General features: G+C 32.6%; 1 protein-coding gene across 3 annotated transcripts in view; it reads left to right on the top strand.

The window, feature by feature from the left end:
* Positions 1-13,373, top strand: part of Dync2h1 (dynein cytoplasmic 2 heavy chain 1) — a 174,019-nt gene extending 160,646 nt beyond the window's left edge. For all 3 annotated transcript variants that reach the window (XM_048795761.1, XM_015489688.2, XM_048795760.1), the window contains 5 exons: positions 6,061-6,126; positions 8,069-8,119; positions 8,885-8,962; positions 12,059-12,190; positions 13,169-13,373. In XM_048795761.1, the coding sequence (XP_048651718.1) occupies positions 6,061-6,126; positions 8,069-8,119; positions 8,885-8,962; positions 12,059-12,190; positions 13,169-13,294 (453 nt within the window). In that variant the 3' untranslated portion in view covers positions 13,295-13,373. The remainder of the gene's footprint in view (positions 1-6,060; positions 6,127-8,068; positions 8,120-8,884; positions 8,963-12,058; positions 12,191-13,168) is intronic.
* Positions 13,374-18,296: the final 4,923 nt, after the last annotated feature.

Here is an 18,296-nt window from a genome sequence, read left to right as displayed (position 1 = left end):
AGACCAAGCCACCTTAAATCTTAGTATCTCAAATAATTAACAAATAATAAAACGCAAACACTGAGAAATATATTTATAAACATTGAAGCCCCTGATAGATCTAGTCCACATGGGTTCTTGAACTAGACAACGAGAAAATGGCTCTGGTGGTTTATTTAAGAAGATACATCAAAGGCAGGAATAAAGTTTCAAGGGCCTAGTCTTGCTTCATGATGTCTTGTAGTCAGCAAGTTGGTTGACATCTCAGCAAGTCCCACCCATCTCAGGTGCTGTGTGAGATTTTAGGCAGAGCTTGATGGGGAAGTTCACCTGCATCAGGCAGTCAGTCCTTGCGGGGGGTGCCCCAGAGAATTCCCAGTCCCAGACTTATTCCCTCAGGAGGCTACTATGCGCAACAGAGTCCACACACAAGCCCACAGATGGCTCATGACAGAGGTATAGTAACACAGAATTAAAATGTATAAATTTTTTGTTCTGAGAAGCAAAGTAAGTCAAGAATTTTTAAAGACACCAAAAATATGCTCGATTTTGGATGTTGATAGGATTAAAAAACATTCAAAAAATCCTTAAGCTTGATTTATTATTCATTTGTAATTTTACTTCAATTTAATTGGGAATAATGCTTCTATGTGCTCATACTCATGTTTTTTTCTCCCTTCTCTGTTTCTCTGTAAACTGGGGTTTTAATTTTATTCTTGAAGCATTATTTTTACTAATAGCATTGTTGTTAAATATTTTGGTTAAATATATTCATTTGTACAACCAGGCAACTAGACAGGTGGTACAAGACAAAGCTGGTATTTCTGGCTTTGAAAATCATGGAAGAAAATCTTGGTTGGCCTGGCTTAGGCCATGTAGCACTCTTGTATCACTATCTGTGAAGTGATATAATGTGATTGACAGCACTATAATTGTCTTTATCCCTAAGGCCAGGATGTCTTCTGTGACCAGAAAGCAGGAAGAAGGGTAATCACCCTTACTCACTTATTGACCAAATACTTTGTGTGCCAATTTTTGACAGTACTTTGCAGTTTGGGTGCAGTAATAATTAGCAATGAGTTTACAGACTTCAGTGGGTAATCTGAGGATTATAGAGTGGTAGAGACTTCCTTCATTCCATTAACATTGGGAGACTACTTTGTTCTAAAGTTCAAAGGGAAAAAAATAGCTCAATAAATGTAATAATTCTGTAAGTTTGTGTGTATAGATTTATAAAGAATTAAGTGCATAATTAAAAGATAAAGACTTTAAAATAATACACTAATTGTCTTATCTTACTCATTGTATATTTGTATACCTTAAACTATGAATGTTATAATCATAAAATATCCATTAACTTGTAAAATAAGCATCTCAGTGACTTTTCTAGCTTATCACTATTGAACCCAAACCTGAATTCTGACCTTTTAATACCAAAGAATACTACACATCTCTCAGAAGATGTGCCTTGCATTGCTTTTTAATAGTATTTTAATTCACTTAGTAGCTGTTTCATGTACATTAGTTGGTTGTAACTTTCTTTTGACTACATCTTGCATTTTTGCTTAATGCTTCTGATTTTTATATTTTTAGGGTTTATTTATTCATTTTGTGCTTATTTTCATGTTATAGTTGTGAATTCCTTTTAAACTATTTTTTTAGAGTGGTTTTAGAATCACAGCAAAATTAAACAGAAAGTAGAGTCTTCCTCTATACTCCATGCCCACATGTACCACCCAACCTCCCTCCCACTATCAAAATACTGCACTAGGCCGGTACATTTATTATCAGTGAACCTACATTGACATATCATTTTTAACTAAAGTCTATTAGTTTAAATTAAGGTCCTTTTGTGATGTACCTTCTGTGGGTTTTGATAAATGTAAATGATATACATTCACCATTTAAGCATCAGACAGAGTAGTTTTAATTGCATGAGCCACCTTTTCATCTTTCCCCCCTCTCCTTAACTCCTGGCAAACAGTGATCCTTTTATTATAATTTTGCCTTTTTTAAAATGTCATCTATTTAGAATCTTATTATGTAGCCTTTGCAGATTGACTTCTATCATTTAGTAATGCACATTTAAGTTTACTTTTTCTTAGTGCTAAATAATATCCCATTGTCCAGTAGTGATCAAAATTTGTTTATTCATTCACCTGCTGAGGGACATTTGTTTGCTTCTGAGTTTTAGTTTCTGAACAATGCTACTGTTTTTGTGTATGAGTTTTCAGCTCTTTTAGGTGAATACCAAGGAGAGCAGTTGCTGGATTATCTGGTAAGAATAAAGTTTAGTTTTATAAGGAATGGCCAAATTGTCTTCCAAAGTGGCTGTACCATTTTGCATTCCTACCAGCAATGAATGAGTGTTCCTGTTTCTACACACCCTTACCAGCATTTACTATTGTCAGTGTTTTGAATTCTGGCCATTCAAACAGATGCATGGGAGTATTTCCTTTTCATTTGCATTACCCTCTGATATAATGTGGAGCATCTTTTTTTATGCTCAATTGTTTATTTATATTTATTCACTTAATCAAGGCACATCTATTGAGTACTTGTATGTATACACATAAATATCTAACATGTTTTTATAAAATAAATCATACTTTATTTTTCAAAATACTGGATCTGGCGAACAGGGGTGACAAATACAACTTAGAGGAGAAGTTTTTAACACGTGTTTTCAGAGGTTCAGTCCATGGCCAACTGATTCCATTCCTTTGGGCCTAGATAAGCATGGCCAATGGGTGCAACAGAGGAATGCTGTCAGCTTATGACAGCGAGTTAGCAGAGAGAGATTGAGGAGCAAAAGACAAGGCACACCCTCAGTGACCTGTCTACAGTTACCACATAGTAATTCATTCAAGTTATGAATCCATCAAATGGATTACTTCACTGATTAAGTTACAGTTCTCATAATCTAATGGTTTCACCTCTGATCATTCATGCATTGCTATGTGAGCATTTTGGGGGATACCTCTGATCCAAATCATAACAGACTTACTAGTAGTATTTCCAGGAGGATCTTTAAAAAAAATGTATCTTTTTCATATGTTATATCTAACATTATTATATTTACCTTTTGTACGTTTATAATCACATACACATACAATACTGGATATGAAGTGTTATTTGCGATATAGGAAAAGCCAAATATGGTATACATTAGAACTTGGTTGAAAGGACTGTACTTGAATAGATGATTTCTCTTTGTAAATAAGCATTTACTAAGTTTAATTTTTTTTCTTTTTTCTTTTGGCAATACTAGTGATTAAACTCAGGGGTATTCTACCAGTGAAAAACATCCCCTTTTTAATTTTTTACTTTTGAGATGGGGTCTCACTAATTTGGCCTTGAACTTGTGATCCTCCTACCTCAGTATCCTGAGTTCACTGGGATTGCAACCACATATCACTATGCCTGACTTTTACCGAATTTCTTTAAAAAACAGATAACATAAGCTTATATTAGAAAATTTGCAAAATATATGTGAGCAAAAAGAAAACAAAAATGACCTATAATCTCAAAACTGAAGCACCAATAAAAAAATTTATTATTCTTCCAATTTATTTTTTGAAGGTATGTAATATAGCCATATATGTTTATATAAGCATACTCCTTCTCTTTTGTCAAAATAGGCCATGGTGTATATTCTGTTTTGAATATTATTCATGATAAATTTTTATTTTGAAGGACAATTTGGAACTGTGAATTACAGAGTTTGGACCCAGAATGTTGACTTCTGAGTGACAGCCCATTTCATATCTGTCATTTAATTGGTCTTGATAGCTTCCACCATCTTAGAGTTCTTGTCTTCCAAGTTAAATTGTATGAAGGCAATGGTGGTATATGTCTTTTTGTGTCCTAGGTGGGTCTTTCCCTTGACAATACTATAGGGCACCTCCATCTCATGACACAGGGCAGGTAAAAAAAACAACCACCTAGAAGAAAGCAACACGATAGATTTTGAACACTCAGGTGACTTCAGTTATTACTCTTGTTATGAATGATATTTTAATAAATATCCTTATTTCTTTTCTAGGAACACATAACATGATCCTTTTGCATAAATTTCTAGAAGTGAAGTTTCTTGATGTAGGGGCATGTAGAATGTTAAAAGGGAATAAAATTATCTTCAGAATGTACCAATTTTATTCTTCCCTGCAATATAGACTGTCATTAATACTATGTGTTTTATAAAGGGCTTGGACTTAATATTTTTCTTTAAAATTATATCTTTTAATATTTAATGTAAAATTTCATGTGCTCTTAATAACAATCAGATAATATGTATATATGTATGAAGAAACAGGTCTCCTTTATAGTTCCCCCTGCAACTTAAGTTATCCCCTTTGAATGGTTATATAACCAGTATTAAAAATTCATTTTATCATTTGAAAATTTACCTGTACTCGTAATTATACAAAGTTTATGTTGCAATTTTCCTGTGTATAGATTTTTGTATTCAGTTATTTTTTTAATAGTTTAGTTTTATTTTAATGTGAGCAATTTCTTTAGTTTTTTTTTCATTTTCTTATATTTCACTAATCTTTTCATCATCTGAATCATCAGCTGAATCTAATTTCAACTAATATACTTTTTTTCCAGAAATTCTCCCTTCCCTGCTCTGCCTTTTTTTAGAAGTATCTGCTTCTGGGGAGTGTTAATCTCTTCTATGTGCTTAACTGTTATTTAATCATACTTATTATATAGAATGTCTTTCAAATTCTTCTGTTATCTGAAGTTCTTGGGGTTTTATTCTTGTCTGTTGTGTTTGGTGATGCTTGCTTATAGTGGATTATTTTCTTATGTTGGCAGTTTTGGGCTTTTAAGTTTTATCTTTCGGTGTGCTTGAGATATTGGGTAGGTGAATAACTGTCTAAACCAGGTTTGCCTAAAAACTCTTGCCAGGTACCGGAGAAATCACTATTAATTTCTTATTAGTCCCATAGTTAAATTTATCTGTGAAGTTTGTGCTAAGCTCAAGTGTGGTAAATTTTTCAGAGGGCGCTTTCTTTCACCCAGATTTCAGGTGAATTTGTCTCCTGTCTTCTGTGAATATGGCCATACGGCCATAGTGTTTCTTTATAATGTAACTTTTAAGGACTCTAGTTTTAGACCCAGATCTCATTTTTAGAATACCTCTCATGTTGTCTCTGGTAGGGCATAACTTTAGGTTACTGTGGTTGATATTTTTCTTCAACTCAGCCACAGCTGTTTTAATGCCACTCTGGTTTTTCAGTTCACTATTTCTGAGTTTGGGGGAATGTTGTCTCATTCTTTTCATTTTTTTTAAGTGCGACCATGTGTTATATTATCTTTTATCTAAATTTATGTGTTTGTAACTAGAAAGTTTTTATAGTTTTCTGTCTTCCGTCTTGCTGGCACTGAGAAGCCAGTTGCTAATTTTCTATACTAGTTCTCTAAAAGTTGTTGTTCCACAGGTGGAAACATTCATACTGATCAAATAATAAAATATGTTTGACGTACCGCTTTCTTGACATGAAATTATTTTTTGTTTGGGCTTAGTTGGTAAGACTTCTTTTTTTATTTAGTGGAAAGTGAAGACTTCACTAGTTTCCTATTAAATTTAGGAAGTTAGTCAATATCTAGAAAAGAGAAAATGTTGTAGTTGTGATAGTTACTTGTAATCACCCATATGTTTAAACCTACAAAATGACAAATTGAAAATTGGTAATGTACAAAGTTGATCTGGTTAGTAATATCTGGTTCAAACTTAATAACTGGATTTCAGTTAACTAAATAATTCATACATATATATATATATATATATATATATATATATATATATATATAAAATATATTATTGAGATATATACTCAAATTAATTTTAGTACTTTCTTTAAAAATTTTATTACTTATTACTTTTGCTTCCCCCCCAACTTAGAAGTGTTTGTTCTGTGCAGAAGATATAGTCTTTATAGTCATTTCTTATATTGATTAAAGTAGGTGATTTGATGACAAAATATACATTTTTATGAGCCAAAATTTAAAGGCTGTGTTTTTCCAAAAACACGTATTTAAAGAAGGCATGATACCATCTGTTGTTCTTTGCAGGCTGACCAGTTGATGTTTGCTTTGCATTTTGTTCGGGGCATGCATCCTGAACTTTTTCAAGAAAATGTAAGTGGAATTGAAGGAAGAAAATTTTAGAGTTACATGAAAATTTTGTGATGGGTATATGTTTAGTTAGATTAGAAGCTACTTTAGGCCACAAATTATGTGTTAATTTATTAATCTTTTACTAAGTTAGAAATTTAGTGTAAAATGCTGTTTTTCAGTTCTGTTTCCCTATTGGTAAACCCAACATTCCAGAGTGATAGCAAGGAAAGGAATCTTGCAACTTATCAAGCTGCCTAAATTTTTCTGAACCTAGGTTCATTTACTTAGTATACCAGAGGAAGCAGCCTTCTTATTTTCCTGGCCTACACAATAGAACCAATAAATAGAAAAAGTGAGAGAATATGGGCATTCAACTACATTCTGTAATTTTTCAAGAGTCAGCAGGTGCTGGGCATTGTGGTGCACGCCTGTAATTTCAGCGCTTGGGAGTCTGAAGCTGGAGGACAGTAAGTTCAAAGCCAGCCTCAGGAACTTTGCAAGGCCCTAAGCAATTCAGTGAGAACCTGCATCTAAATAAAATATGAAAAAGGGCTAGGGATGTGGCTCGGTGGGTAAATGCCTCTGGGTTCAATCCCTGGCACATACCCGCAAAAAATCGTCAGCAGGTGAAGCAAGAGGGTGGGCAATTCTCAGAAGCTTCCTAGAGCCCATAGATTTATGTTAATATGGTTATGTATAATTTATCATTTTTGTCTGTAGTCTTTATTTTTGTTTGCCATACAATGTCCTCTGAAACTTTAAAAGAATCTCCCTTGAGCTAGAGCTTAACTAATCCATCTCTGGTCTACCTATAATTTTTAAAAACATTTATTCACAAATAGTTTTTCTCATAAAGTGAGACTTTCATAGCCAGGTGCCAGTGCCGTACATCTTTGATTTAGTAACCTTTAATTCTACCTGGTCAGACTTTAGCTGTTTTCCGGTATCTCTTCATTCAAATTGTTTAACAAAGGCAGATCATTCATAATTCTGCCCGTATTCTTTCTTTGTTTTCCTCTAACTCAATATGGTCTGGTTCATTTGTTTATTTAAAATGACCCTCTTTATTCCTATTGTTAACTTCTATGTCTTTCTCTCTTCCTGCATATTTTTTTTGACTATGATCATTATGTTTCATGTAATATAAGACCTTGTATTCCCTGTTTTTTTCCTACTAAAATATGAGCAAATCATCACTGAGAGAATGGAATATTTTTCTTATATATTGTAGAAGTAATCACCCCTATTTTAATGACAGGTGGTTGTGTAATTGCAATAGGGAGAGTGGATGGCCAGGATGGGTGGAGACAGGAATTATGTTGCTTTGGTAATTTTTCCAGATTGCTATCCAATATGTATTATATTTGCTAGACTGTGTGTGACAAACAGTAAGATAGTGCTATTTATTATCTAACTTGGGGGAATTCTATGGTGAAGACATAGATTTTCTTGGAGCACTATATTCCAGAACACTTGATTAATCTTGATTCTGTGGCTAAAAAAAAGTGGATTAATGACAGTTTAATTAATGACAGATTAATGACAGTTATTCCAATCTGTAGAAAAAGATAAGTCAATGGAAGTAATTTTCTGAACTTTACCAATCATAAAATTTTTAAATTTTTGGCATACTTTACCGCTAATCTAATAGTGAGAAATAGCATATTAAAGAACAAATTAACAGGTAGTAAGAAATGTTAATTGAATTACTAATTTAAGTTTTTAGACATTGAGACTAACCTATATGTTTTTGTTTTAACAAAGTGATGCCTAGTACCTTTTATTATTATTTTATATTGGAAAATGAACTCTAATGTTAATATATTAGAAGAAGGGAGTAGATATGAAAGAAGTTTTGTTTTTCTGTGTTCTTAGCTGCATTGTAAGTCATTTTATAGGAAAATTAAGGTAATTTTGTTGACCTTAAAATTTTTTTTTTGTTTTCTTCATTTTTATTCAAAAGGAGTGGGATACTTTTACAGGTGTGGTTGTTGGAGATATGTTGCGGAAAGCTGTAAGTTAAAATAGAATTTATTCATTTACTCCTAGAGAAAATAGTTCTGGCTTTGGCTTCATAAACTATAATTAGCTTCAGAGGAGTTTAAAATTATTGTTGAAATTATATTTTGATTAGAGGAGTGTGTTTTGGCCTCTGCTGCTACAATATGGACAATATATTTTTGACTTTGAAGACATATTGTTTTGGGAATAATATTAAATACTAAGAAATTAGTTTATTTTTCTCAGTATAGTACTTTATTCTAAGAAAAATTTTATACTCTTTAGGAAAATCAAACCTGGTATTATAACTAGGAATTTTTCTTATATAAATGAAATTTAAAATTATTTCTGAAAATTTTTAATAACATTAATCAAATTCAGGTTTTTCTTTAGCTTTTCTGTTTGAATAAATAATAGATAATATTCTTCAAATTAGGACATTGAAAATGTTGTACAGAATGTAGATCATGATAGAAGTGCAAGATATAATTTAAAATAATGTACTTTTAAATCATAGTTTCTTATGACATTTAAGTTTTTCTTAAGTTTCGTGAAAAACTAAGTACAATGAAAATAAATGCAATAGTTGTCTAGATAGTTCTCTGTGTACCTTTTGTTACATAGAATTTTGTCATGATGACTTGTAAAATATAAAAAATAGCATATAGAATGAGTATTTTTTCAATTTGTGTCATAAAAATAACTAGTCAATTGCTATTTTTAAACTCTGAATTTATTTTACCTAACATACCAAAGAAAATAATTGTTTCTGTTAAAGGATTCTCAGCAAAGAATACGTGATCAACTTCCATTTTGGATAGATCAGGAAAGAAGTTGGGCAGTAGCAACATTAAAGGTATTCCTTTTCTGCTTTGGGGGGTAGCTGATTTTTTTATTTTTGCATATTTTAGTTATTTCTGTTGAGATTTTTTAATGTTTTATTTATTCTCAGTGTTTATTTCTGTGAATAGAACAACAAGTCTCAGTTGAAACACATCAAAGAATTATTATGATTACTCCATTAATCAATATTTAATTTATTAAATCTGTCATTTATGAAATAACATGCCTTTAATGTTTAGATATTCTAAATATAGTATATCTTTTGCTTCCTTTTTTTCAGTTTTATCTATGTTTTAAATTATTTAGGTCAAAGTCATTTTTATGGAAATAAAAGACAAACATACTTCTCCCCAAATCAATCTATGTGTCTTTCTGTCTATCAATCTATCTATCTTTCCTTCCCTCCATCTCTTCTCATGCTTTTCCTTCTTACTCTTACAATATTACAATACCCCATAGTAAAAACAGTTTGAATAGCTAGCAGTTGTTGATACTTATTATTTACAAGGCATTATGCAGAATTTAAAAATAGATTATCTGATTAAATATGTCCAATTACATTATATGTAGCTACTGCTATTATCTTCATGTAACAGATGAAGAAACTAAGGCACAGAGAGATAGTCACTTGCTATGGTTACTTAGAAAGTAGAAGCAGAATTCAAAATTGGGCCTCCTGTTGCATAGTCTGGTTTCTTTTACCACTACTCTTTATGCTTATTTTTCCAGAAATAAAATAAATTACATACTTTATTTATATAATTTATTATTTTATTCATTAATGATTTATTTATTGCTTACTACCAATCAGCATAGTGCCAGTGACCAAACTTTAGACAACCTTCTGAACCTTCTCCTAGGCCTATCAGTGTACTTCCTTGTGAAATCTAGTTTTAGCAGGAACTCTGCAACATTGGTTTAACCAGAATTTTCCTATTCTCTATGTCTTATCATCCATGATATTTAGTTGGCTTTGTCATCTTCCACTATCTCTCAGGTGATTCTGATCACCTTGACCTGTGTTCAGCAAGAATTTTGTTTAATTGGTTTAGCAAGAATCTTCCTTACCCCTGATGTTTTCTCTTGGCAATTTTCTATTTGTAGACTCCTACTGTGCTGTAAATTCCTGTAAATTCATACTGTATTCAGAATTAAATCCGGTTCTATATTGATATCTCTTTTCCTCTATTGCTATATCCCTGAATAAAATCTGTTTTTATTGCTCCAACTGCTGTTCAGATCTGTTTTTTCCCTCAACATCAGTGGGATGACAAATGTATATTTTAATATTAAGAGACCCTACCGTGAATAAACTTACACTGTAGAGATTACTTTCTGATGTGGTGGCACAGTATAAGAGGGATAGCTGTGTGATTTGACCCAGTGTCTAACCTGTAGCTAGAGAGCCTTCTAGCTGTGCTGTATAGCCTATCTCAAATACATGATGATTATATAATGTGTAACACACCTAAATTAGTGGTGAGGGCAACTTACTGATATTAAAGTCAAAAGACTAATATCATGTGTGTTATCCTAACATGCTTACATCATTTATTGAAAATAATTAAATTGAAATATAATTTGTCAATATTGTTTAGTTTTAGATAGGAAAAATGATGAAATTTGGGCATTATAATAGATTGTTTAGATATGAATATACACATTTGTATAAAGAATTTTTACAAACTAGATTCAGTTTTATGTTACATGAAGTTTAACAGTACAGGTACAGATCTTCTAATTTATCATTATTTTCAGTGAAAATTCTCCAGCTGAATAGCTTTTCATTTATCATCTTATAATTCACCCTTGAAATAAATTTAGGAAGGGGGAACACTGAAGTAGTGGTATGGATATGTTCAGGAAAACCTCTGAATGATGATATTGTTTAAGACGAATATTGAATGCTGAGTAGTAATTTATGAGGCATAAAGTAGGTTAGAACATTTAGTTGTTGATAGACTTTCATTTATATGCGGTGCTGAGAATCACACATGCCAGGCAAGTATGCTACTGCTCAGCCCCAGCCCCAGCCCAGCCCTAAGGTTAGGACATTTAGAGACAAAAGAAGCAGTATGTTCACAAAGAGGGGCATAAATGAAAGAGGCTTAGAAAAATATACATTGTTAAGGATTTGCTATTGTTTCTGAAAAAACAGAGGTAGCTAGAAGCTAAATCTGCAAAGATAAATCTACACACACACACACACACACACATACACACTATTGTAGTGCAGGAAAAGAGACCTCAGTGTAGAAGTGGGTTTAATTCTGAATATAGCATGGACTAGTGGAAGTTGATAGTCAAGGAACAGGATTGTGGGGTCAGTAGAAGGAAGATTACCAAGAGAAAATATTGAAGGTATGGTGGGGAGAATTCTGGCTAAACTGATTTAGCAGCATTCTTGCTGAAGGCTGATGAGGATGATTACACACCAAGGATATAGGATGAGGAATTTGATCAAATACTGAGCATAGAGATATTTGCTAAACTGACTTAGCAAATTTCTTGCTAAAACTGGTTTCTGCAAGGAAGGACATGAAGCCTAAGGTTGAAGCCTAATCAAAAAAAGGTCTACAGACCTGACCAAAGGGTTTTTTTTTTTTTTTGTGTGTGTGTGTGTGTGTGTGTGTATGAGAGAGAGAGAGAGGGAGGGAGGGAGGAGGAGGAGGAGGAGGAGGAGGAGGGAGATACCTTGTTGATATTGATATGAAATTTGACATATTTTTGCAGTTTAACATGGAATTCAATTGCAGCAGTTCCTAAAATTTGTACTTGATTTTAGTGACAGCATTTCTTTTCTCCACAAGGTGGAGATAGCTAGGTATAAATATTTTTATGCAGAGAAGAGATTTCTTTTGTGAATATTGATTTAGTACTAGTTTGGAAATGTTTTATTTAATGCTGACATTAACACTGGATGAGCCTACCATACTGTTTCTGACCTAGAAATGATCAAAACATCTTGGATAAGCCAAGACAAATCAGAAAACCAGCAATAAATTATTTATTAATAGTTGGTTTTATTTGCACTTAAAATTTTTTTTAAAAATATGTACATGTTCATCTATTTACGTGTAGCTCATTATATGTTGTTTTTATTTTTTAGATTGCTCTTCCCAGTCTTTATCAGACTCTCTGTTTTGAAGATGTAGCTCTGTGGCGAACTTATTATCATAATTCAGTGTGTGAACAGGAGTTTCCATCTATTCTTGCAAAGAAAGTTTCCTTATTTCAGCAGGTAATATTTGATGTTATCAAAATACAAAAAAACTAATGTTTCATCATTCAGAAATCATTTAAAAACCTTGGTTTTTAGAGTATTATCTAACCTTTAATGGCATGTGGGAGGAAGGATTTTTGTTTACTTTTACCAACTTATCTGGGAAACTTACTAGCAAAAATTCTAAATCAGGTATCTCTCATTGTAGATTTTCTTATTCTTTTTGTCCATGATCCAAATGAGGTCTTGCAATGGGAAAAATGATGTAAAAATAAACTAAGATACAAATTACTTTAGTTTTAATTCATTTTCTAGAGTCCTATCAAAGAAAAAGACCCAATGATGAGGAAAGTATTTTTCTAATTTCACTTCAAAATATAATGATGAAATCTACTGGTAGTTTCTGTTCAGTTTGTGGCTAGGCAAAGAACAGAGTGGAAGAGCTCTCTGGGAATTGATGTTACAGGAAATGACCCTTGCGTTTAACTGTTATCTGAGGCTGTTGGCTATAAGATCTGTTTTCCTTTTGTTTTTGTATACACTGAATTTTTTTTCAAGCGTGTTTAAAAATTTAAAAATCAAAAAACCAAAAAGGAATAAAACATCTTGGAATGAAATATACATCAAAGGATAATACATGATTTTAACATAAAAGTAGTGATTTGTAGATTTTAGGCAGGATTTCTGTTACCAGAAATGCTTTACCTGTATTCTCCTATTTTCAACTGCTATTCAGCTCTTAGATCATAGTTAACCCCATGTTTATTTTAGATCATAGGTTTGAGGAAGCAAATGAATTTCAGTAATATTCTGGATATTAATAGATATCTTAGCATATGTCTATTGTGACAGTTGGAAGCACAGTAAACACTATGGAACAATAAGTGTATACATATTTTACTAAACATTTGTTGAATTAGTGAACGTTAACTATTGTTAAATTGAAGCTATTATGGGAATTTTACTATTTTAAAATATTCTGTACTTTATTTTAAGGTTCTTGTAGTACAGGCTCTAAGACCTGACAGATTGCAAAGTGCCATGGCTCTATTTGCATGTAAAGCTCTGGGTAAGTGCAATACTTTTCAGACCAAGACCAATATTCTGAATCATTTGTTTTAATTTACATTTTATTTTATGCTGACCTTAGTTTAGAAATGTTTTTAAAGTCTCTGTTTTTCATTCTTCTTATCTTATAATCTTTACCTGGTTTAAAAAATTCTTCTTTGTTTTGGATATAAGCATGTGTAATGTTGAATTAAACTTGCTATTTAATTGGTACCCTATATTTAGTAAAGGTGTTTGAGGTTTTGCAAATCACTTTCTTATGAAAATGCTTTGGGTTATTTCTCAAGTGTGAAGATTACAAAGAAGATAATCAAACGCTGGTACCAAATTTCTTCTGTGTAAGTACTATTTGTAGTCACACTTCAGTGGAAAATTTAGACAATTAAATTAAAACAAATGCACAGATACTATAATCTTAAGAAGTAAAGTCCTCAAAACAAGTAATTTTTGCCATGTCTAAAATAAGAAAAATGAAAAAATTTAAATTATAAATTTCACAGTATAGTTTTGTTAATCGTTTTAAAACTGAAGAATTAAATTATCATCCATTTGGAAATAATTCTACTTTCTCAAGAAAAATTTGGAAAAACTGTGTTAATGAAAGAGAATGAAAGGATTTTACTTGAAGTACAGAGTCATTCTAGAATAATGGATGTTTACTATTACTAAATGAGGTCTTAGAATTATGTTGCAAATGAAAAACTTGTCATAGTTAAAATAGTTTTCTGGCAACTTTCCCCAGAAATCATTATTTCTATTAATTTATATATATATGTATACATATTTCACTGTATCTTGCACAGTGAATGAAGTTTACTGAATGCAGGCTGTCAGTCGGAATGAGAAAATTAAAAGTTATGATAAAAATAAAAGAAAGACAAAGGGCTTGAAAACAGGTTAAAAGCAGGATATGGTGGTTTGGTCAGCAGGATACGTCAGACCTCTAATTAAGAGCAAGACTCCACATGCTTTATTTTATTTATTTATTTTTAAAAAACTTTATTGTATTTATTTATATTTTATATGGTGCTGAAGCTTGAACCAGTGCCTCATACATGCCAGACAAGCGCTCTACCACTGAGCCACAAACCCAGCACATACTTTATTTTATAGGCAAAAAAAACAACAAAAGGATTTATCATGAGAAAAACTTCTTCAAGGTAAACAAAAGTGAAGTTTAGGAGGAATAGGCTAATTGGAGCTTATCTACTTGCATGATATCTTACCTAGCTCTGGACAGCTGGCGCCTCAAAGCTTTTGAGCATGACCATATTTCTTCCACCCCAGGGCAGTAGGCATTTGAATTTAAAGCTGTACAACATCTAAATTTCATGGGCAGGCCTGGAATATGCCCCATCTACAGCAATTACCTGTCAATGAGTGTATGTTTCAGACTTTTAGACCAAAAGAGTCCCAGAAGTGGTGTCTTACTGTTCAAGGCTACAGAGTTCAAAGCAATGATTTATTTGCCATTCTTGACATATATATGCATAAGTTTATTAAATTTTATGTAGAACATTTCTTAATTATTATAATTTACATGTATTATACTCAAGTAAGATTCATATCATATGCATATTTTCTTTAAATTAGTATTTCTCATATAAATAAGACTTTCATGAAATTGAAAAAAATAGGCCCTTTTGTGTAAAACCTTTGAGATATTGAATAATCATTGTCTTGTTAATACATAAAGATACTATACTCTGTATTCTATCCATGCTTGTAAAGGAAACCAATCATATTGGCTTGGGACCCACTCTACTCAAATGTAGTTAATAAACTTTGTTGGTAATGTCTTTATATCTCAATAAGGTCATCTTCTGTAGTACTGGGGTTAGAATTTATTAAAATGTCTTTTTTGGGGGACTCAACTTAACCCATAACATTGACCAACCCAGTTTTTCATGTGATCCCTGTCTTCTGCCTCACCAAAATTAAAATGCATGTACACACAGATATTTTTGTGTTTCCTTTCAAATTGGTCTACTGATTAGTTGGTGATGGGTATATTGAAGTAAGTCTGGAAATATTCTGTTTTCCTTTATGTATGTTATGGAGAAGAAATGTCTGTGTTTATTTATCTTTGGTAAAATGCTTATCTAGCAGATAATTTTTACTTATGTGTGGCGGAATTTTTATCCACCAAACTTTTGATTTTGAGTGATGATATACCCATATCAAACTCACTTAAGTGAAGAAGGGGAATTTATTGGATTATGTAACCAGTATTCAGAAAGGATGAAATAGGAGGCTGGCCTCTGGGCCAGTTGACTTCATGGACTCAAATAAAATCAGTAGACTATTCTGTTTGAGACTTGTAGTTTAAGTGCAAGAAAAAAAAATAAAACATTTTCTCTCTCAATTTCACCATCAAAAATACTAGGTCTGATTTGTTCAGTTGGAAAACATGTCCACATTATAGTTGTTTGTTTGTTTGTTTATTTTTGTGTACCAGGGATTGAACTCAGGTGCACTACACCACTGAGCCACATCCCCAGCCCTATTTTATGTTTTATTTAGAGCCAGGGTCTCACTGAGTTGCTTAGCGCCTTGCTTTTGCTGGGGCAGGCTTTGAACTTACGATCCCCCTGCTTCAGCCTCCCATGCTGATGGTATTACAGGTGTGCAGCACCTCACTTGGCTCCACACTACAGTTATACCACCAGAAATATGTGGAACTATAGTTTCTTCAAAAGAAACCATGGGTAGGAAAGGAGGTCCAGAAGTAGGAGAAAGAGGTGCTGGTACAAAACAATAGATGTACATTATAATCAGGTTATATCAAGCCTATTTTAACAAATTTTTATTTTAAACAGTTTGCTACATTTGAGTCATTAATTTGTAAAGTTCATTTTAAACTACTTAAACTACTTTAAGAGTTAGAGATATGTAATTTTTGATTGGTAGAATGAAGTAGTTGAAAAAAGATACTGGTTAAGAATATTGTTGTACCAAAGGTCAACCCATTTATTCCATTCCTGCCATTATCCCTGTCTGTTACATCATGAATCACCTTCTTTAATGGATCATTCATTGGCATGCAAACATTTTAGTATCATCTCTCTTAAAATATTCCTCTTGTGATCCTGTATCTTCCCTAGCCACTAGGGAAACATCTTAAAAATGTGTCAGTAGTCAGAGACCACAGTAATCTATTTCCTCAACTCTATCTTCAACTTATTCTTTGGGACTTCTAACCCCCTAAATTCTACGAGAGTCCTCTTATTAAGGTGTGCGGTTTTTATTTTGGTATATCCAGTGGTGACTTCGGTGCTTTTGTTTTTCTTTCTCAAGTAAGTTCCATTTCTCTCTTCCCTAAATACTTTTTCTTCCCTTGATTACTATGTTTCTTATTCTATTCCTCAATCTTTAGGCTGTTCGTCTCTCTTTCTTCACTGTGTGCTCTCTATGTGTCTTCTAAGTGTTGGTTTGCTTATTCTCTTATTGCATTTTTGCCCTAGGTTTCCATCTTTCATTATTTATACATTTTTTTTCTCAAGATGAAATAACTCATCCCCTGGCTTTTAATATCATCTCTGAAGTACTGACCCTGGAATCTCATGTCTAACCCTGGAATTCTAGTCTTGTGTATCCAAATGCTTATTCTGTTTTTATATGAATGCCTAATAAACTTCATAAATTTAGTGTGACCAGTACTCATTAGCATCCACTCATTTGCTCAAATTAAAACTCCAAATAATTCTTTATTTGCTTTTCCTTACTTTCTACACCCAATCTATTTGCAATGTTTTTCTTTCAGCTCTACAACCATTTCTGTTCATTTACTTCACTTCATTACTGCCAACCTAAATAAGCTATCATCACCTCTCACCTTAGTTACTTTACAATATTTTAATTTGTTGTCTCTGTCTTCAGAATATATACAGAATCCACTAACTTCTTACACCTCCACTACAATCTACCAGATTGTTCTTATGAACAAATCACTGCCATTCAGGCTTTTGACCTTCCTTACTTCTCTTTGTTCTTAACAGTTCCTAGAGTATCTTTGGAAATATAAATTAGATGATATCACTCCTCTGCTCAAACTTTACTGATGGCATTTCTCTTACTTTTCTTACAATATCTTAAGAGATCTTATCTCTTTTGTTCCTCTCTTTCCCTTCCAATCTCTTTTCCCTGTCACCTCATAACTTATTTCCTGTTATTCTAGTACTCCAAGTGTGTTTCAGGAATATCAGGTCCTTTATTTATCATCTAAGGGATCTTTAAACCCCAGTGTCATCATCCCTTCCCTCTCTGCCCAAACATTATTTTTTCAGTGATGATTTCTCTCAGTAGTTTCTATAAAATAGTATACTGACCTCCTCAATTCTATATAGCTTCCTTTACCCTTTTTATTTACCTCTGTAACTATATTATCATCTGGAATTTTATTATTTATTTGTTTATTAATTGCCTGTTCCCCAACTAGAACATATGCCCCTTAACAACACAAACTTTGTTTTATGGTTGTGTCCCCAGTACCTTAAACAGCTTCTGAAGTATATAGGCCCCATAAATGTTTGTTAAATCAAGGACTACCTTCCTAATTGGTTCTTCCTACGTCAATTTTTGCTTCATGTTTAATTCCTTTTGTCCAGAAGGATGTGTCATCCTTTTGAAACTAAAGCCAAATCTTCCTTGCATAAAATCATCAAAGTCTTCTCAAACACAATAATATCCAGACTCCTCATCCAAGATTATAAATCCCACACAGTCTGGGCCCTATCTGTTTCCCTGGCCTCATCTTATACCCCTCATGTTCACTATGCTTTAGTGGGCAAACTGCGTAGAACCTTTGTTCTACCAATTTGCTCTCTATATGTATCCTCTTTTACTTTTGTGGAAGTCTCCTCTGTATTATTTAGGTGTTCACTTAAAATATTACATTTTTAGATAAGTCTAATGGGCCATCTAATCAGTTCTAATACATCACCCTGTTTTAAATTCTCTACATAGCACTTATCACTATCTCGCATATTTTTGCTTATCTATATATTGTTCATCTGTTCCTATAACTGGAATGCAATTTTAAATAAAATGAGACAAT

This window comes from Marmota marmota, unplaced genomic scaffold (genome assembly GCF_001458135.2).
Source record: "Marmota marmota marmota unplaced genomic scaffold, marMar, whole genome shotgun sequence".
NCBI classification, from domain to species: domain Eukaryota; kingdom Metazoa; phylum Chordata; class Mammalia; order Rodentia; family Sciuridae; genus Marmota; species Marmota marmota.
This window is presented reverse-complemented; position numbering and strand designations above follow the sequence as displayed.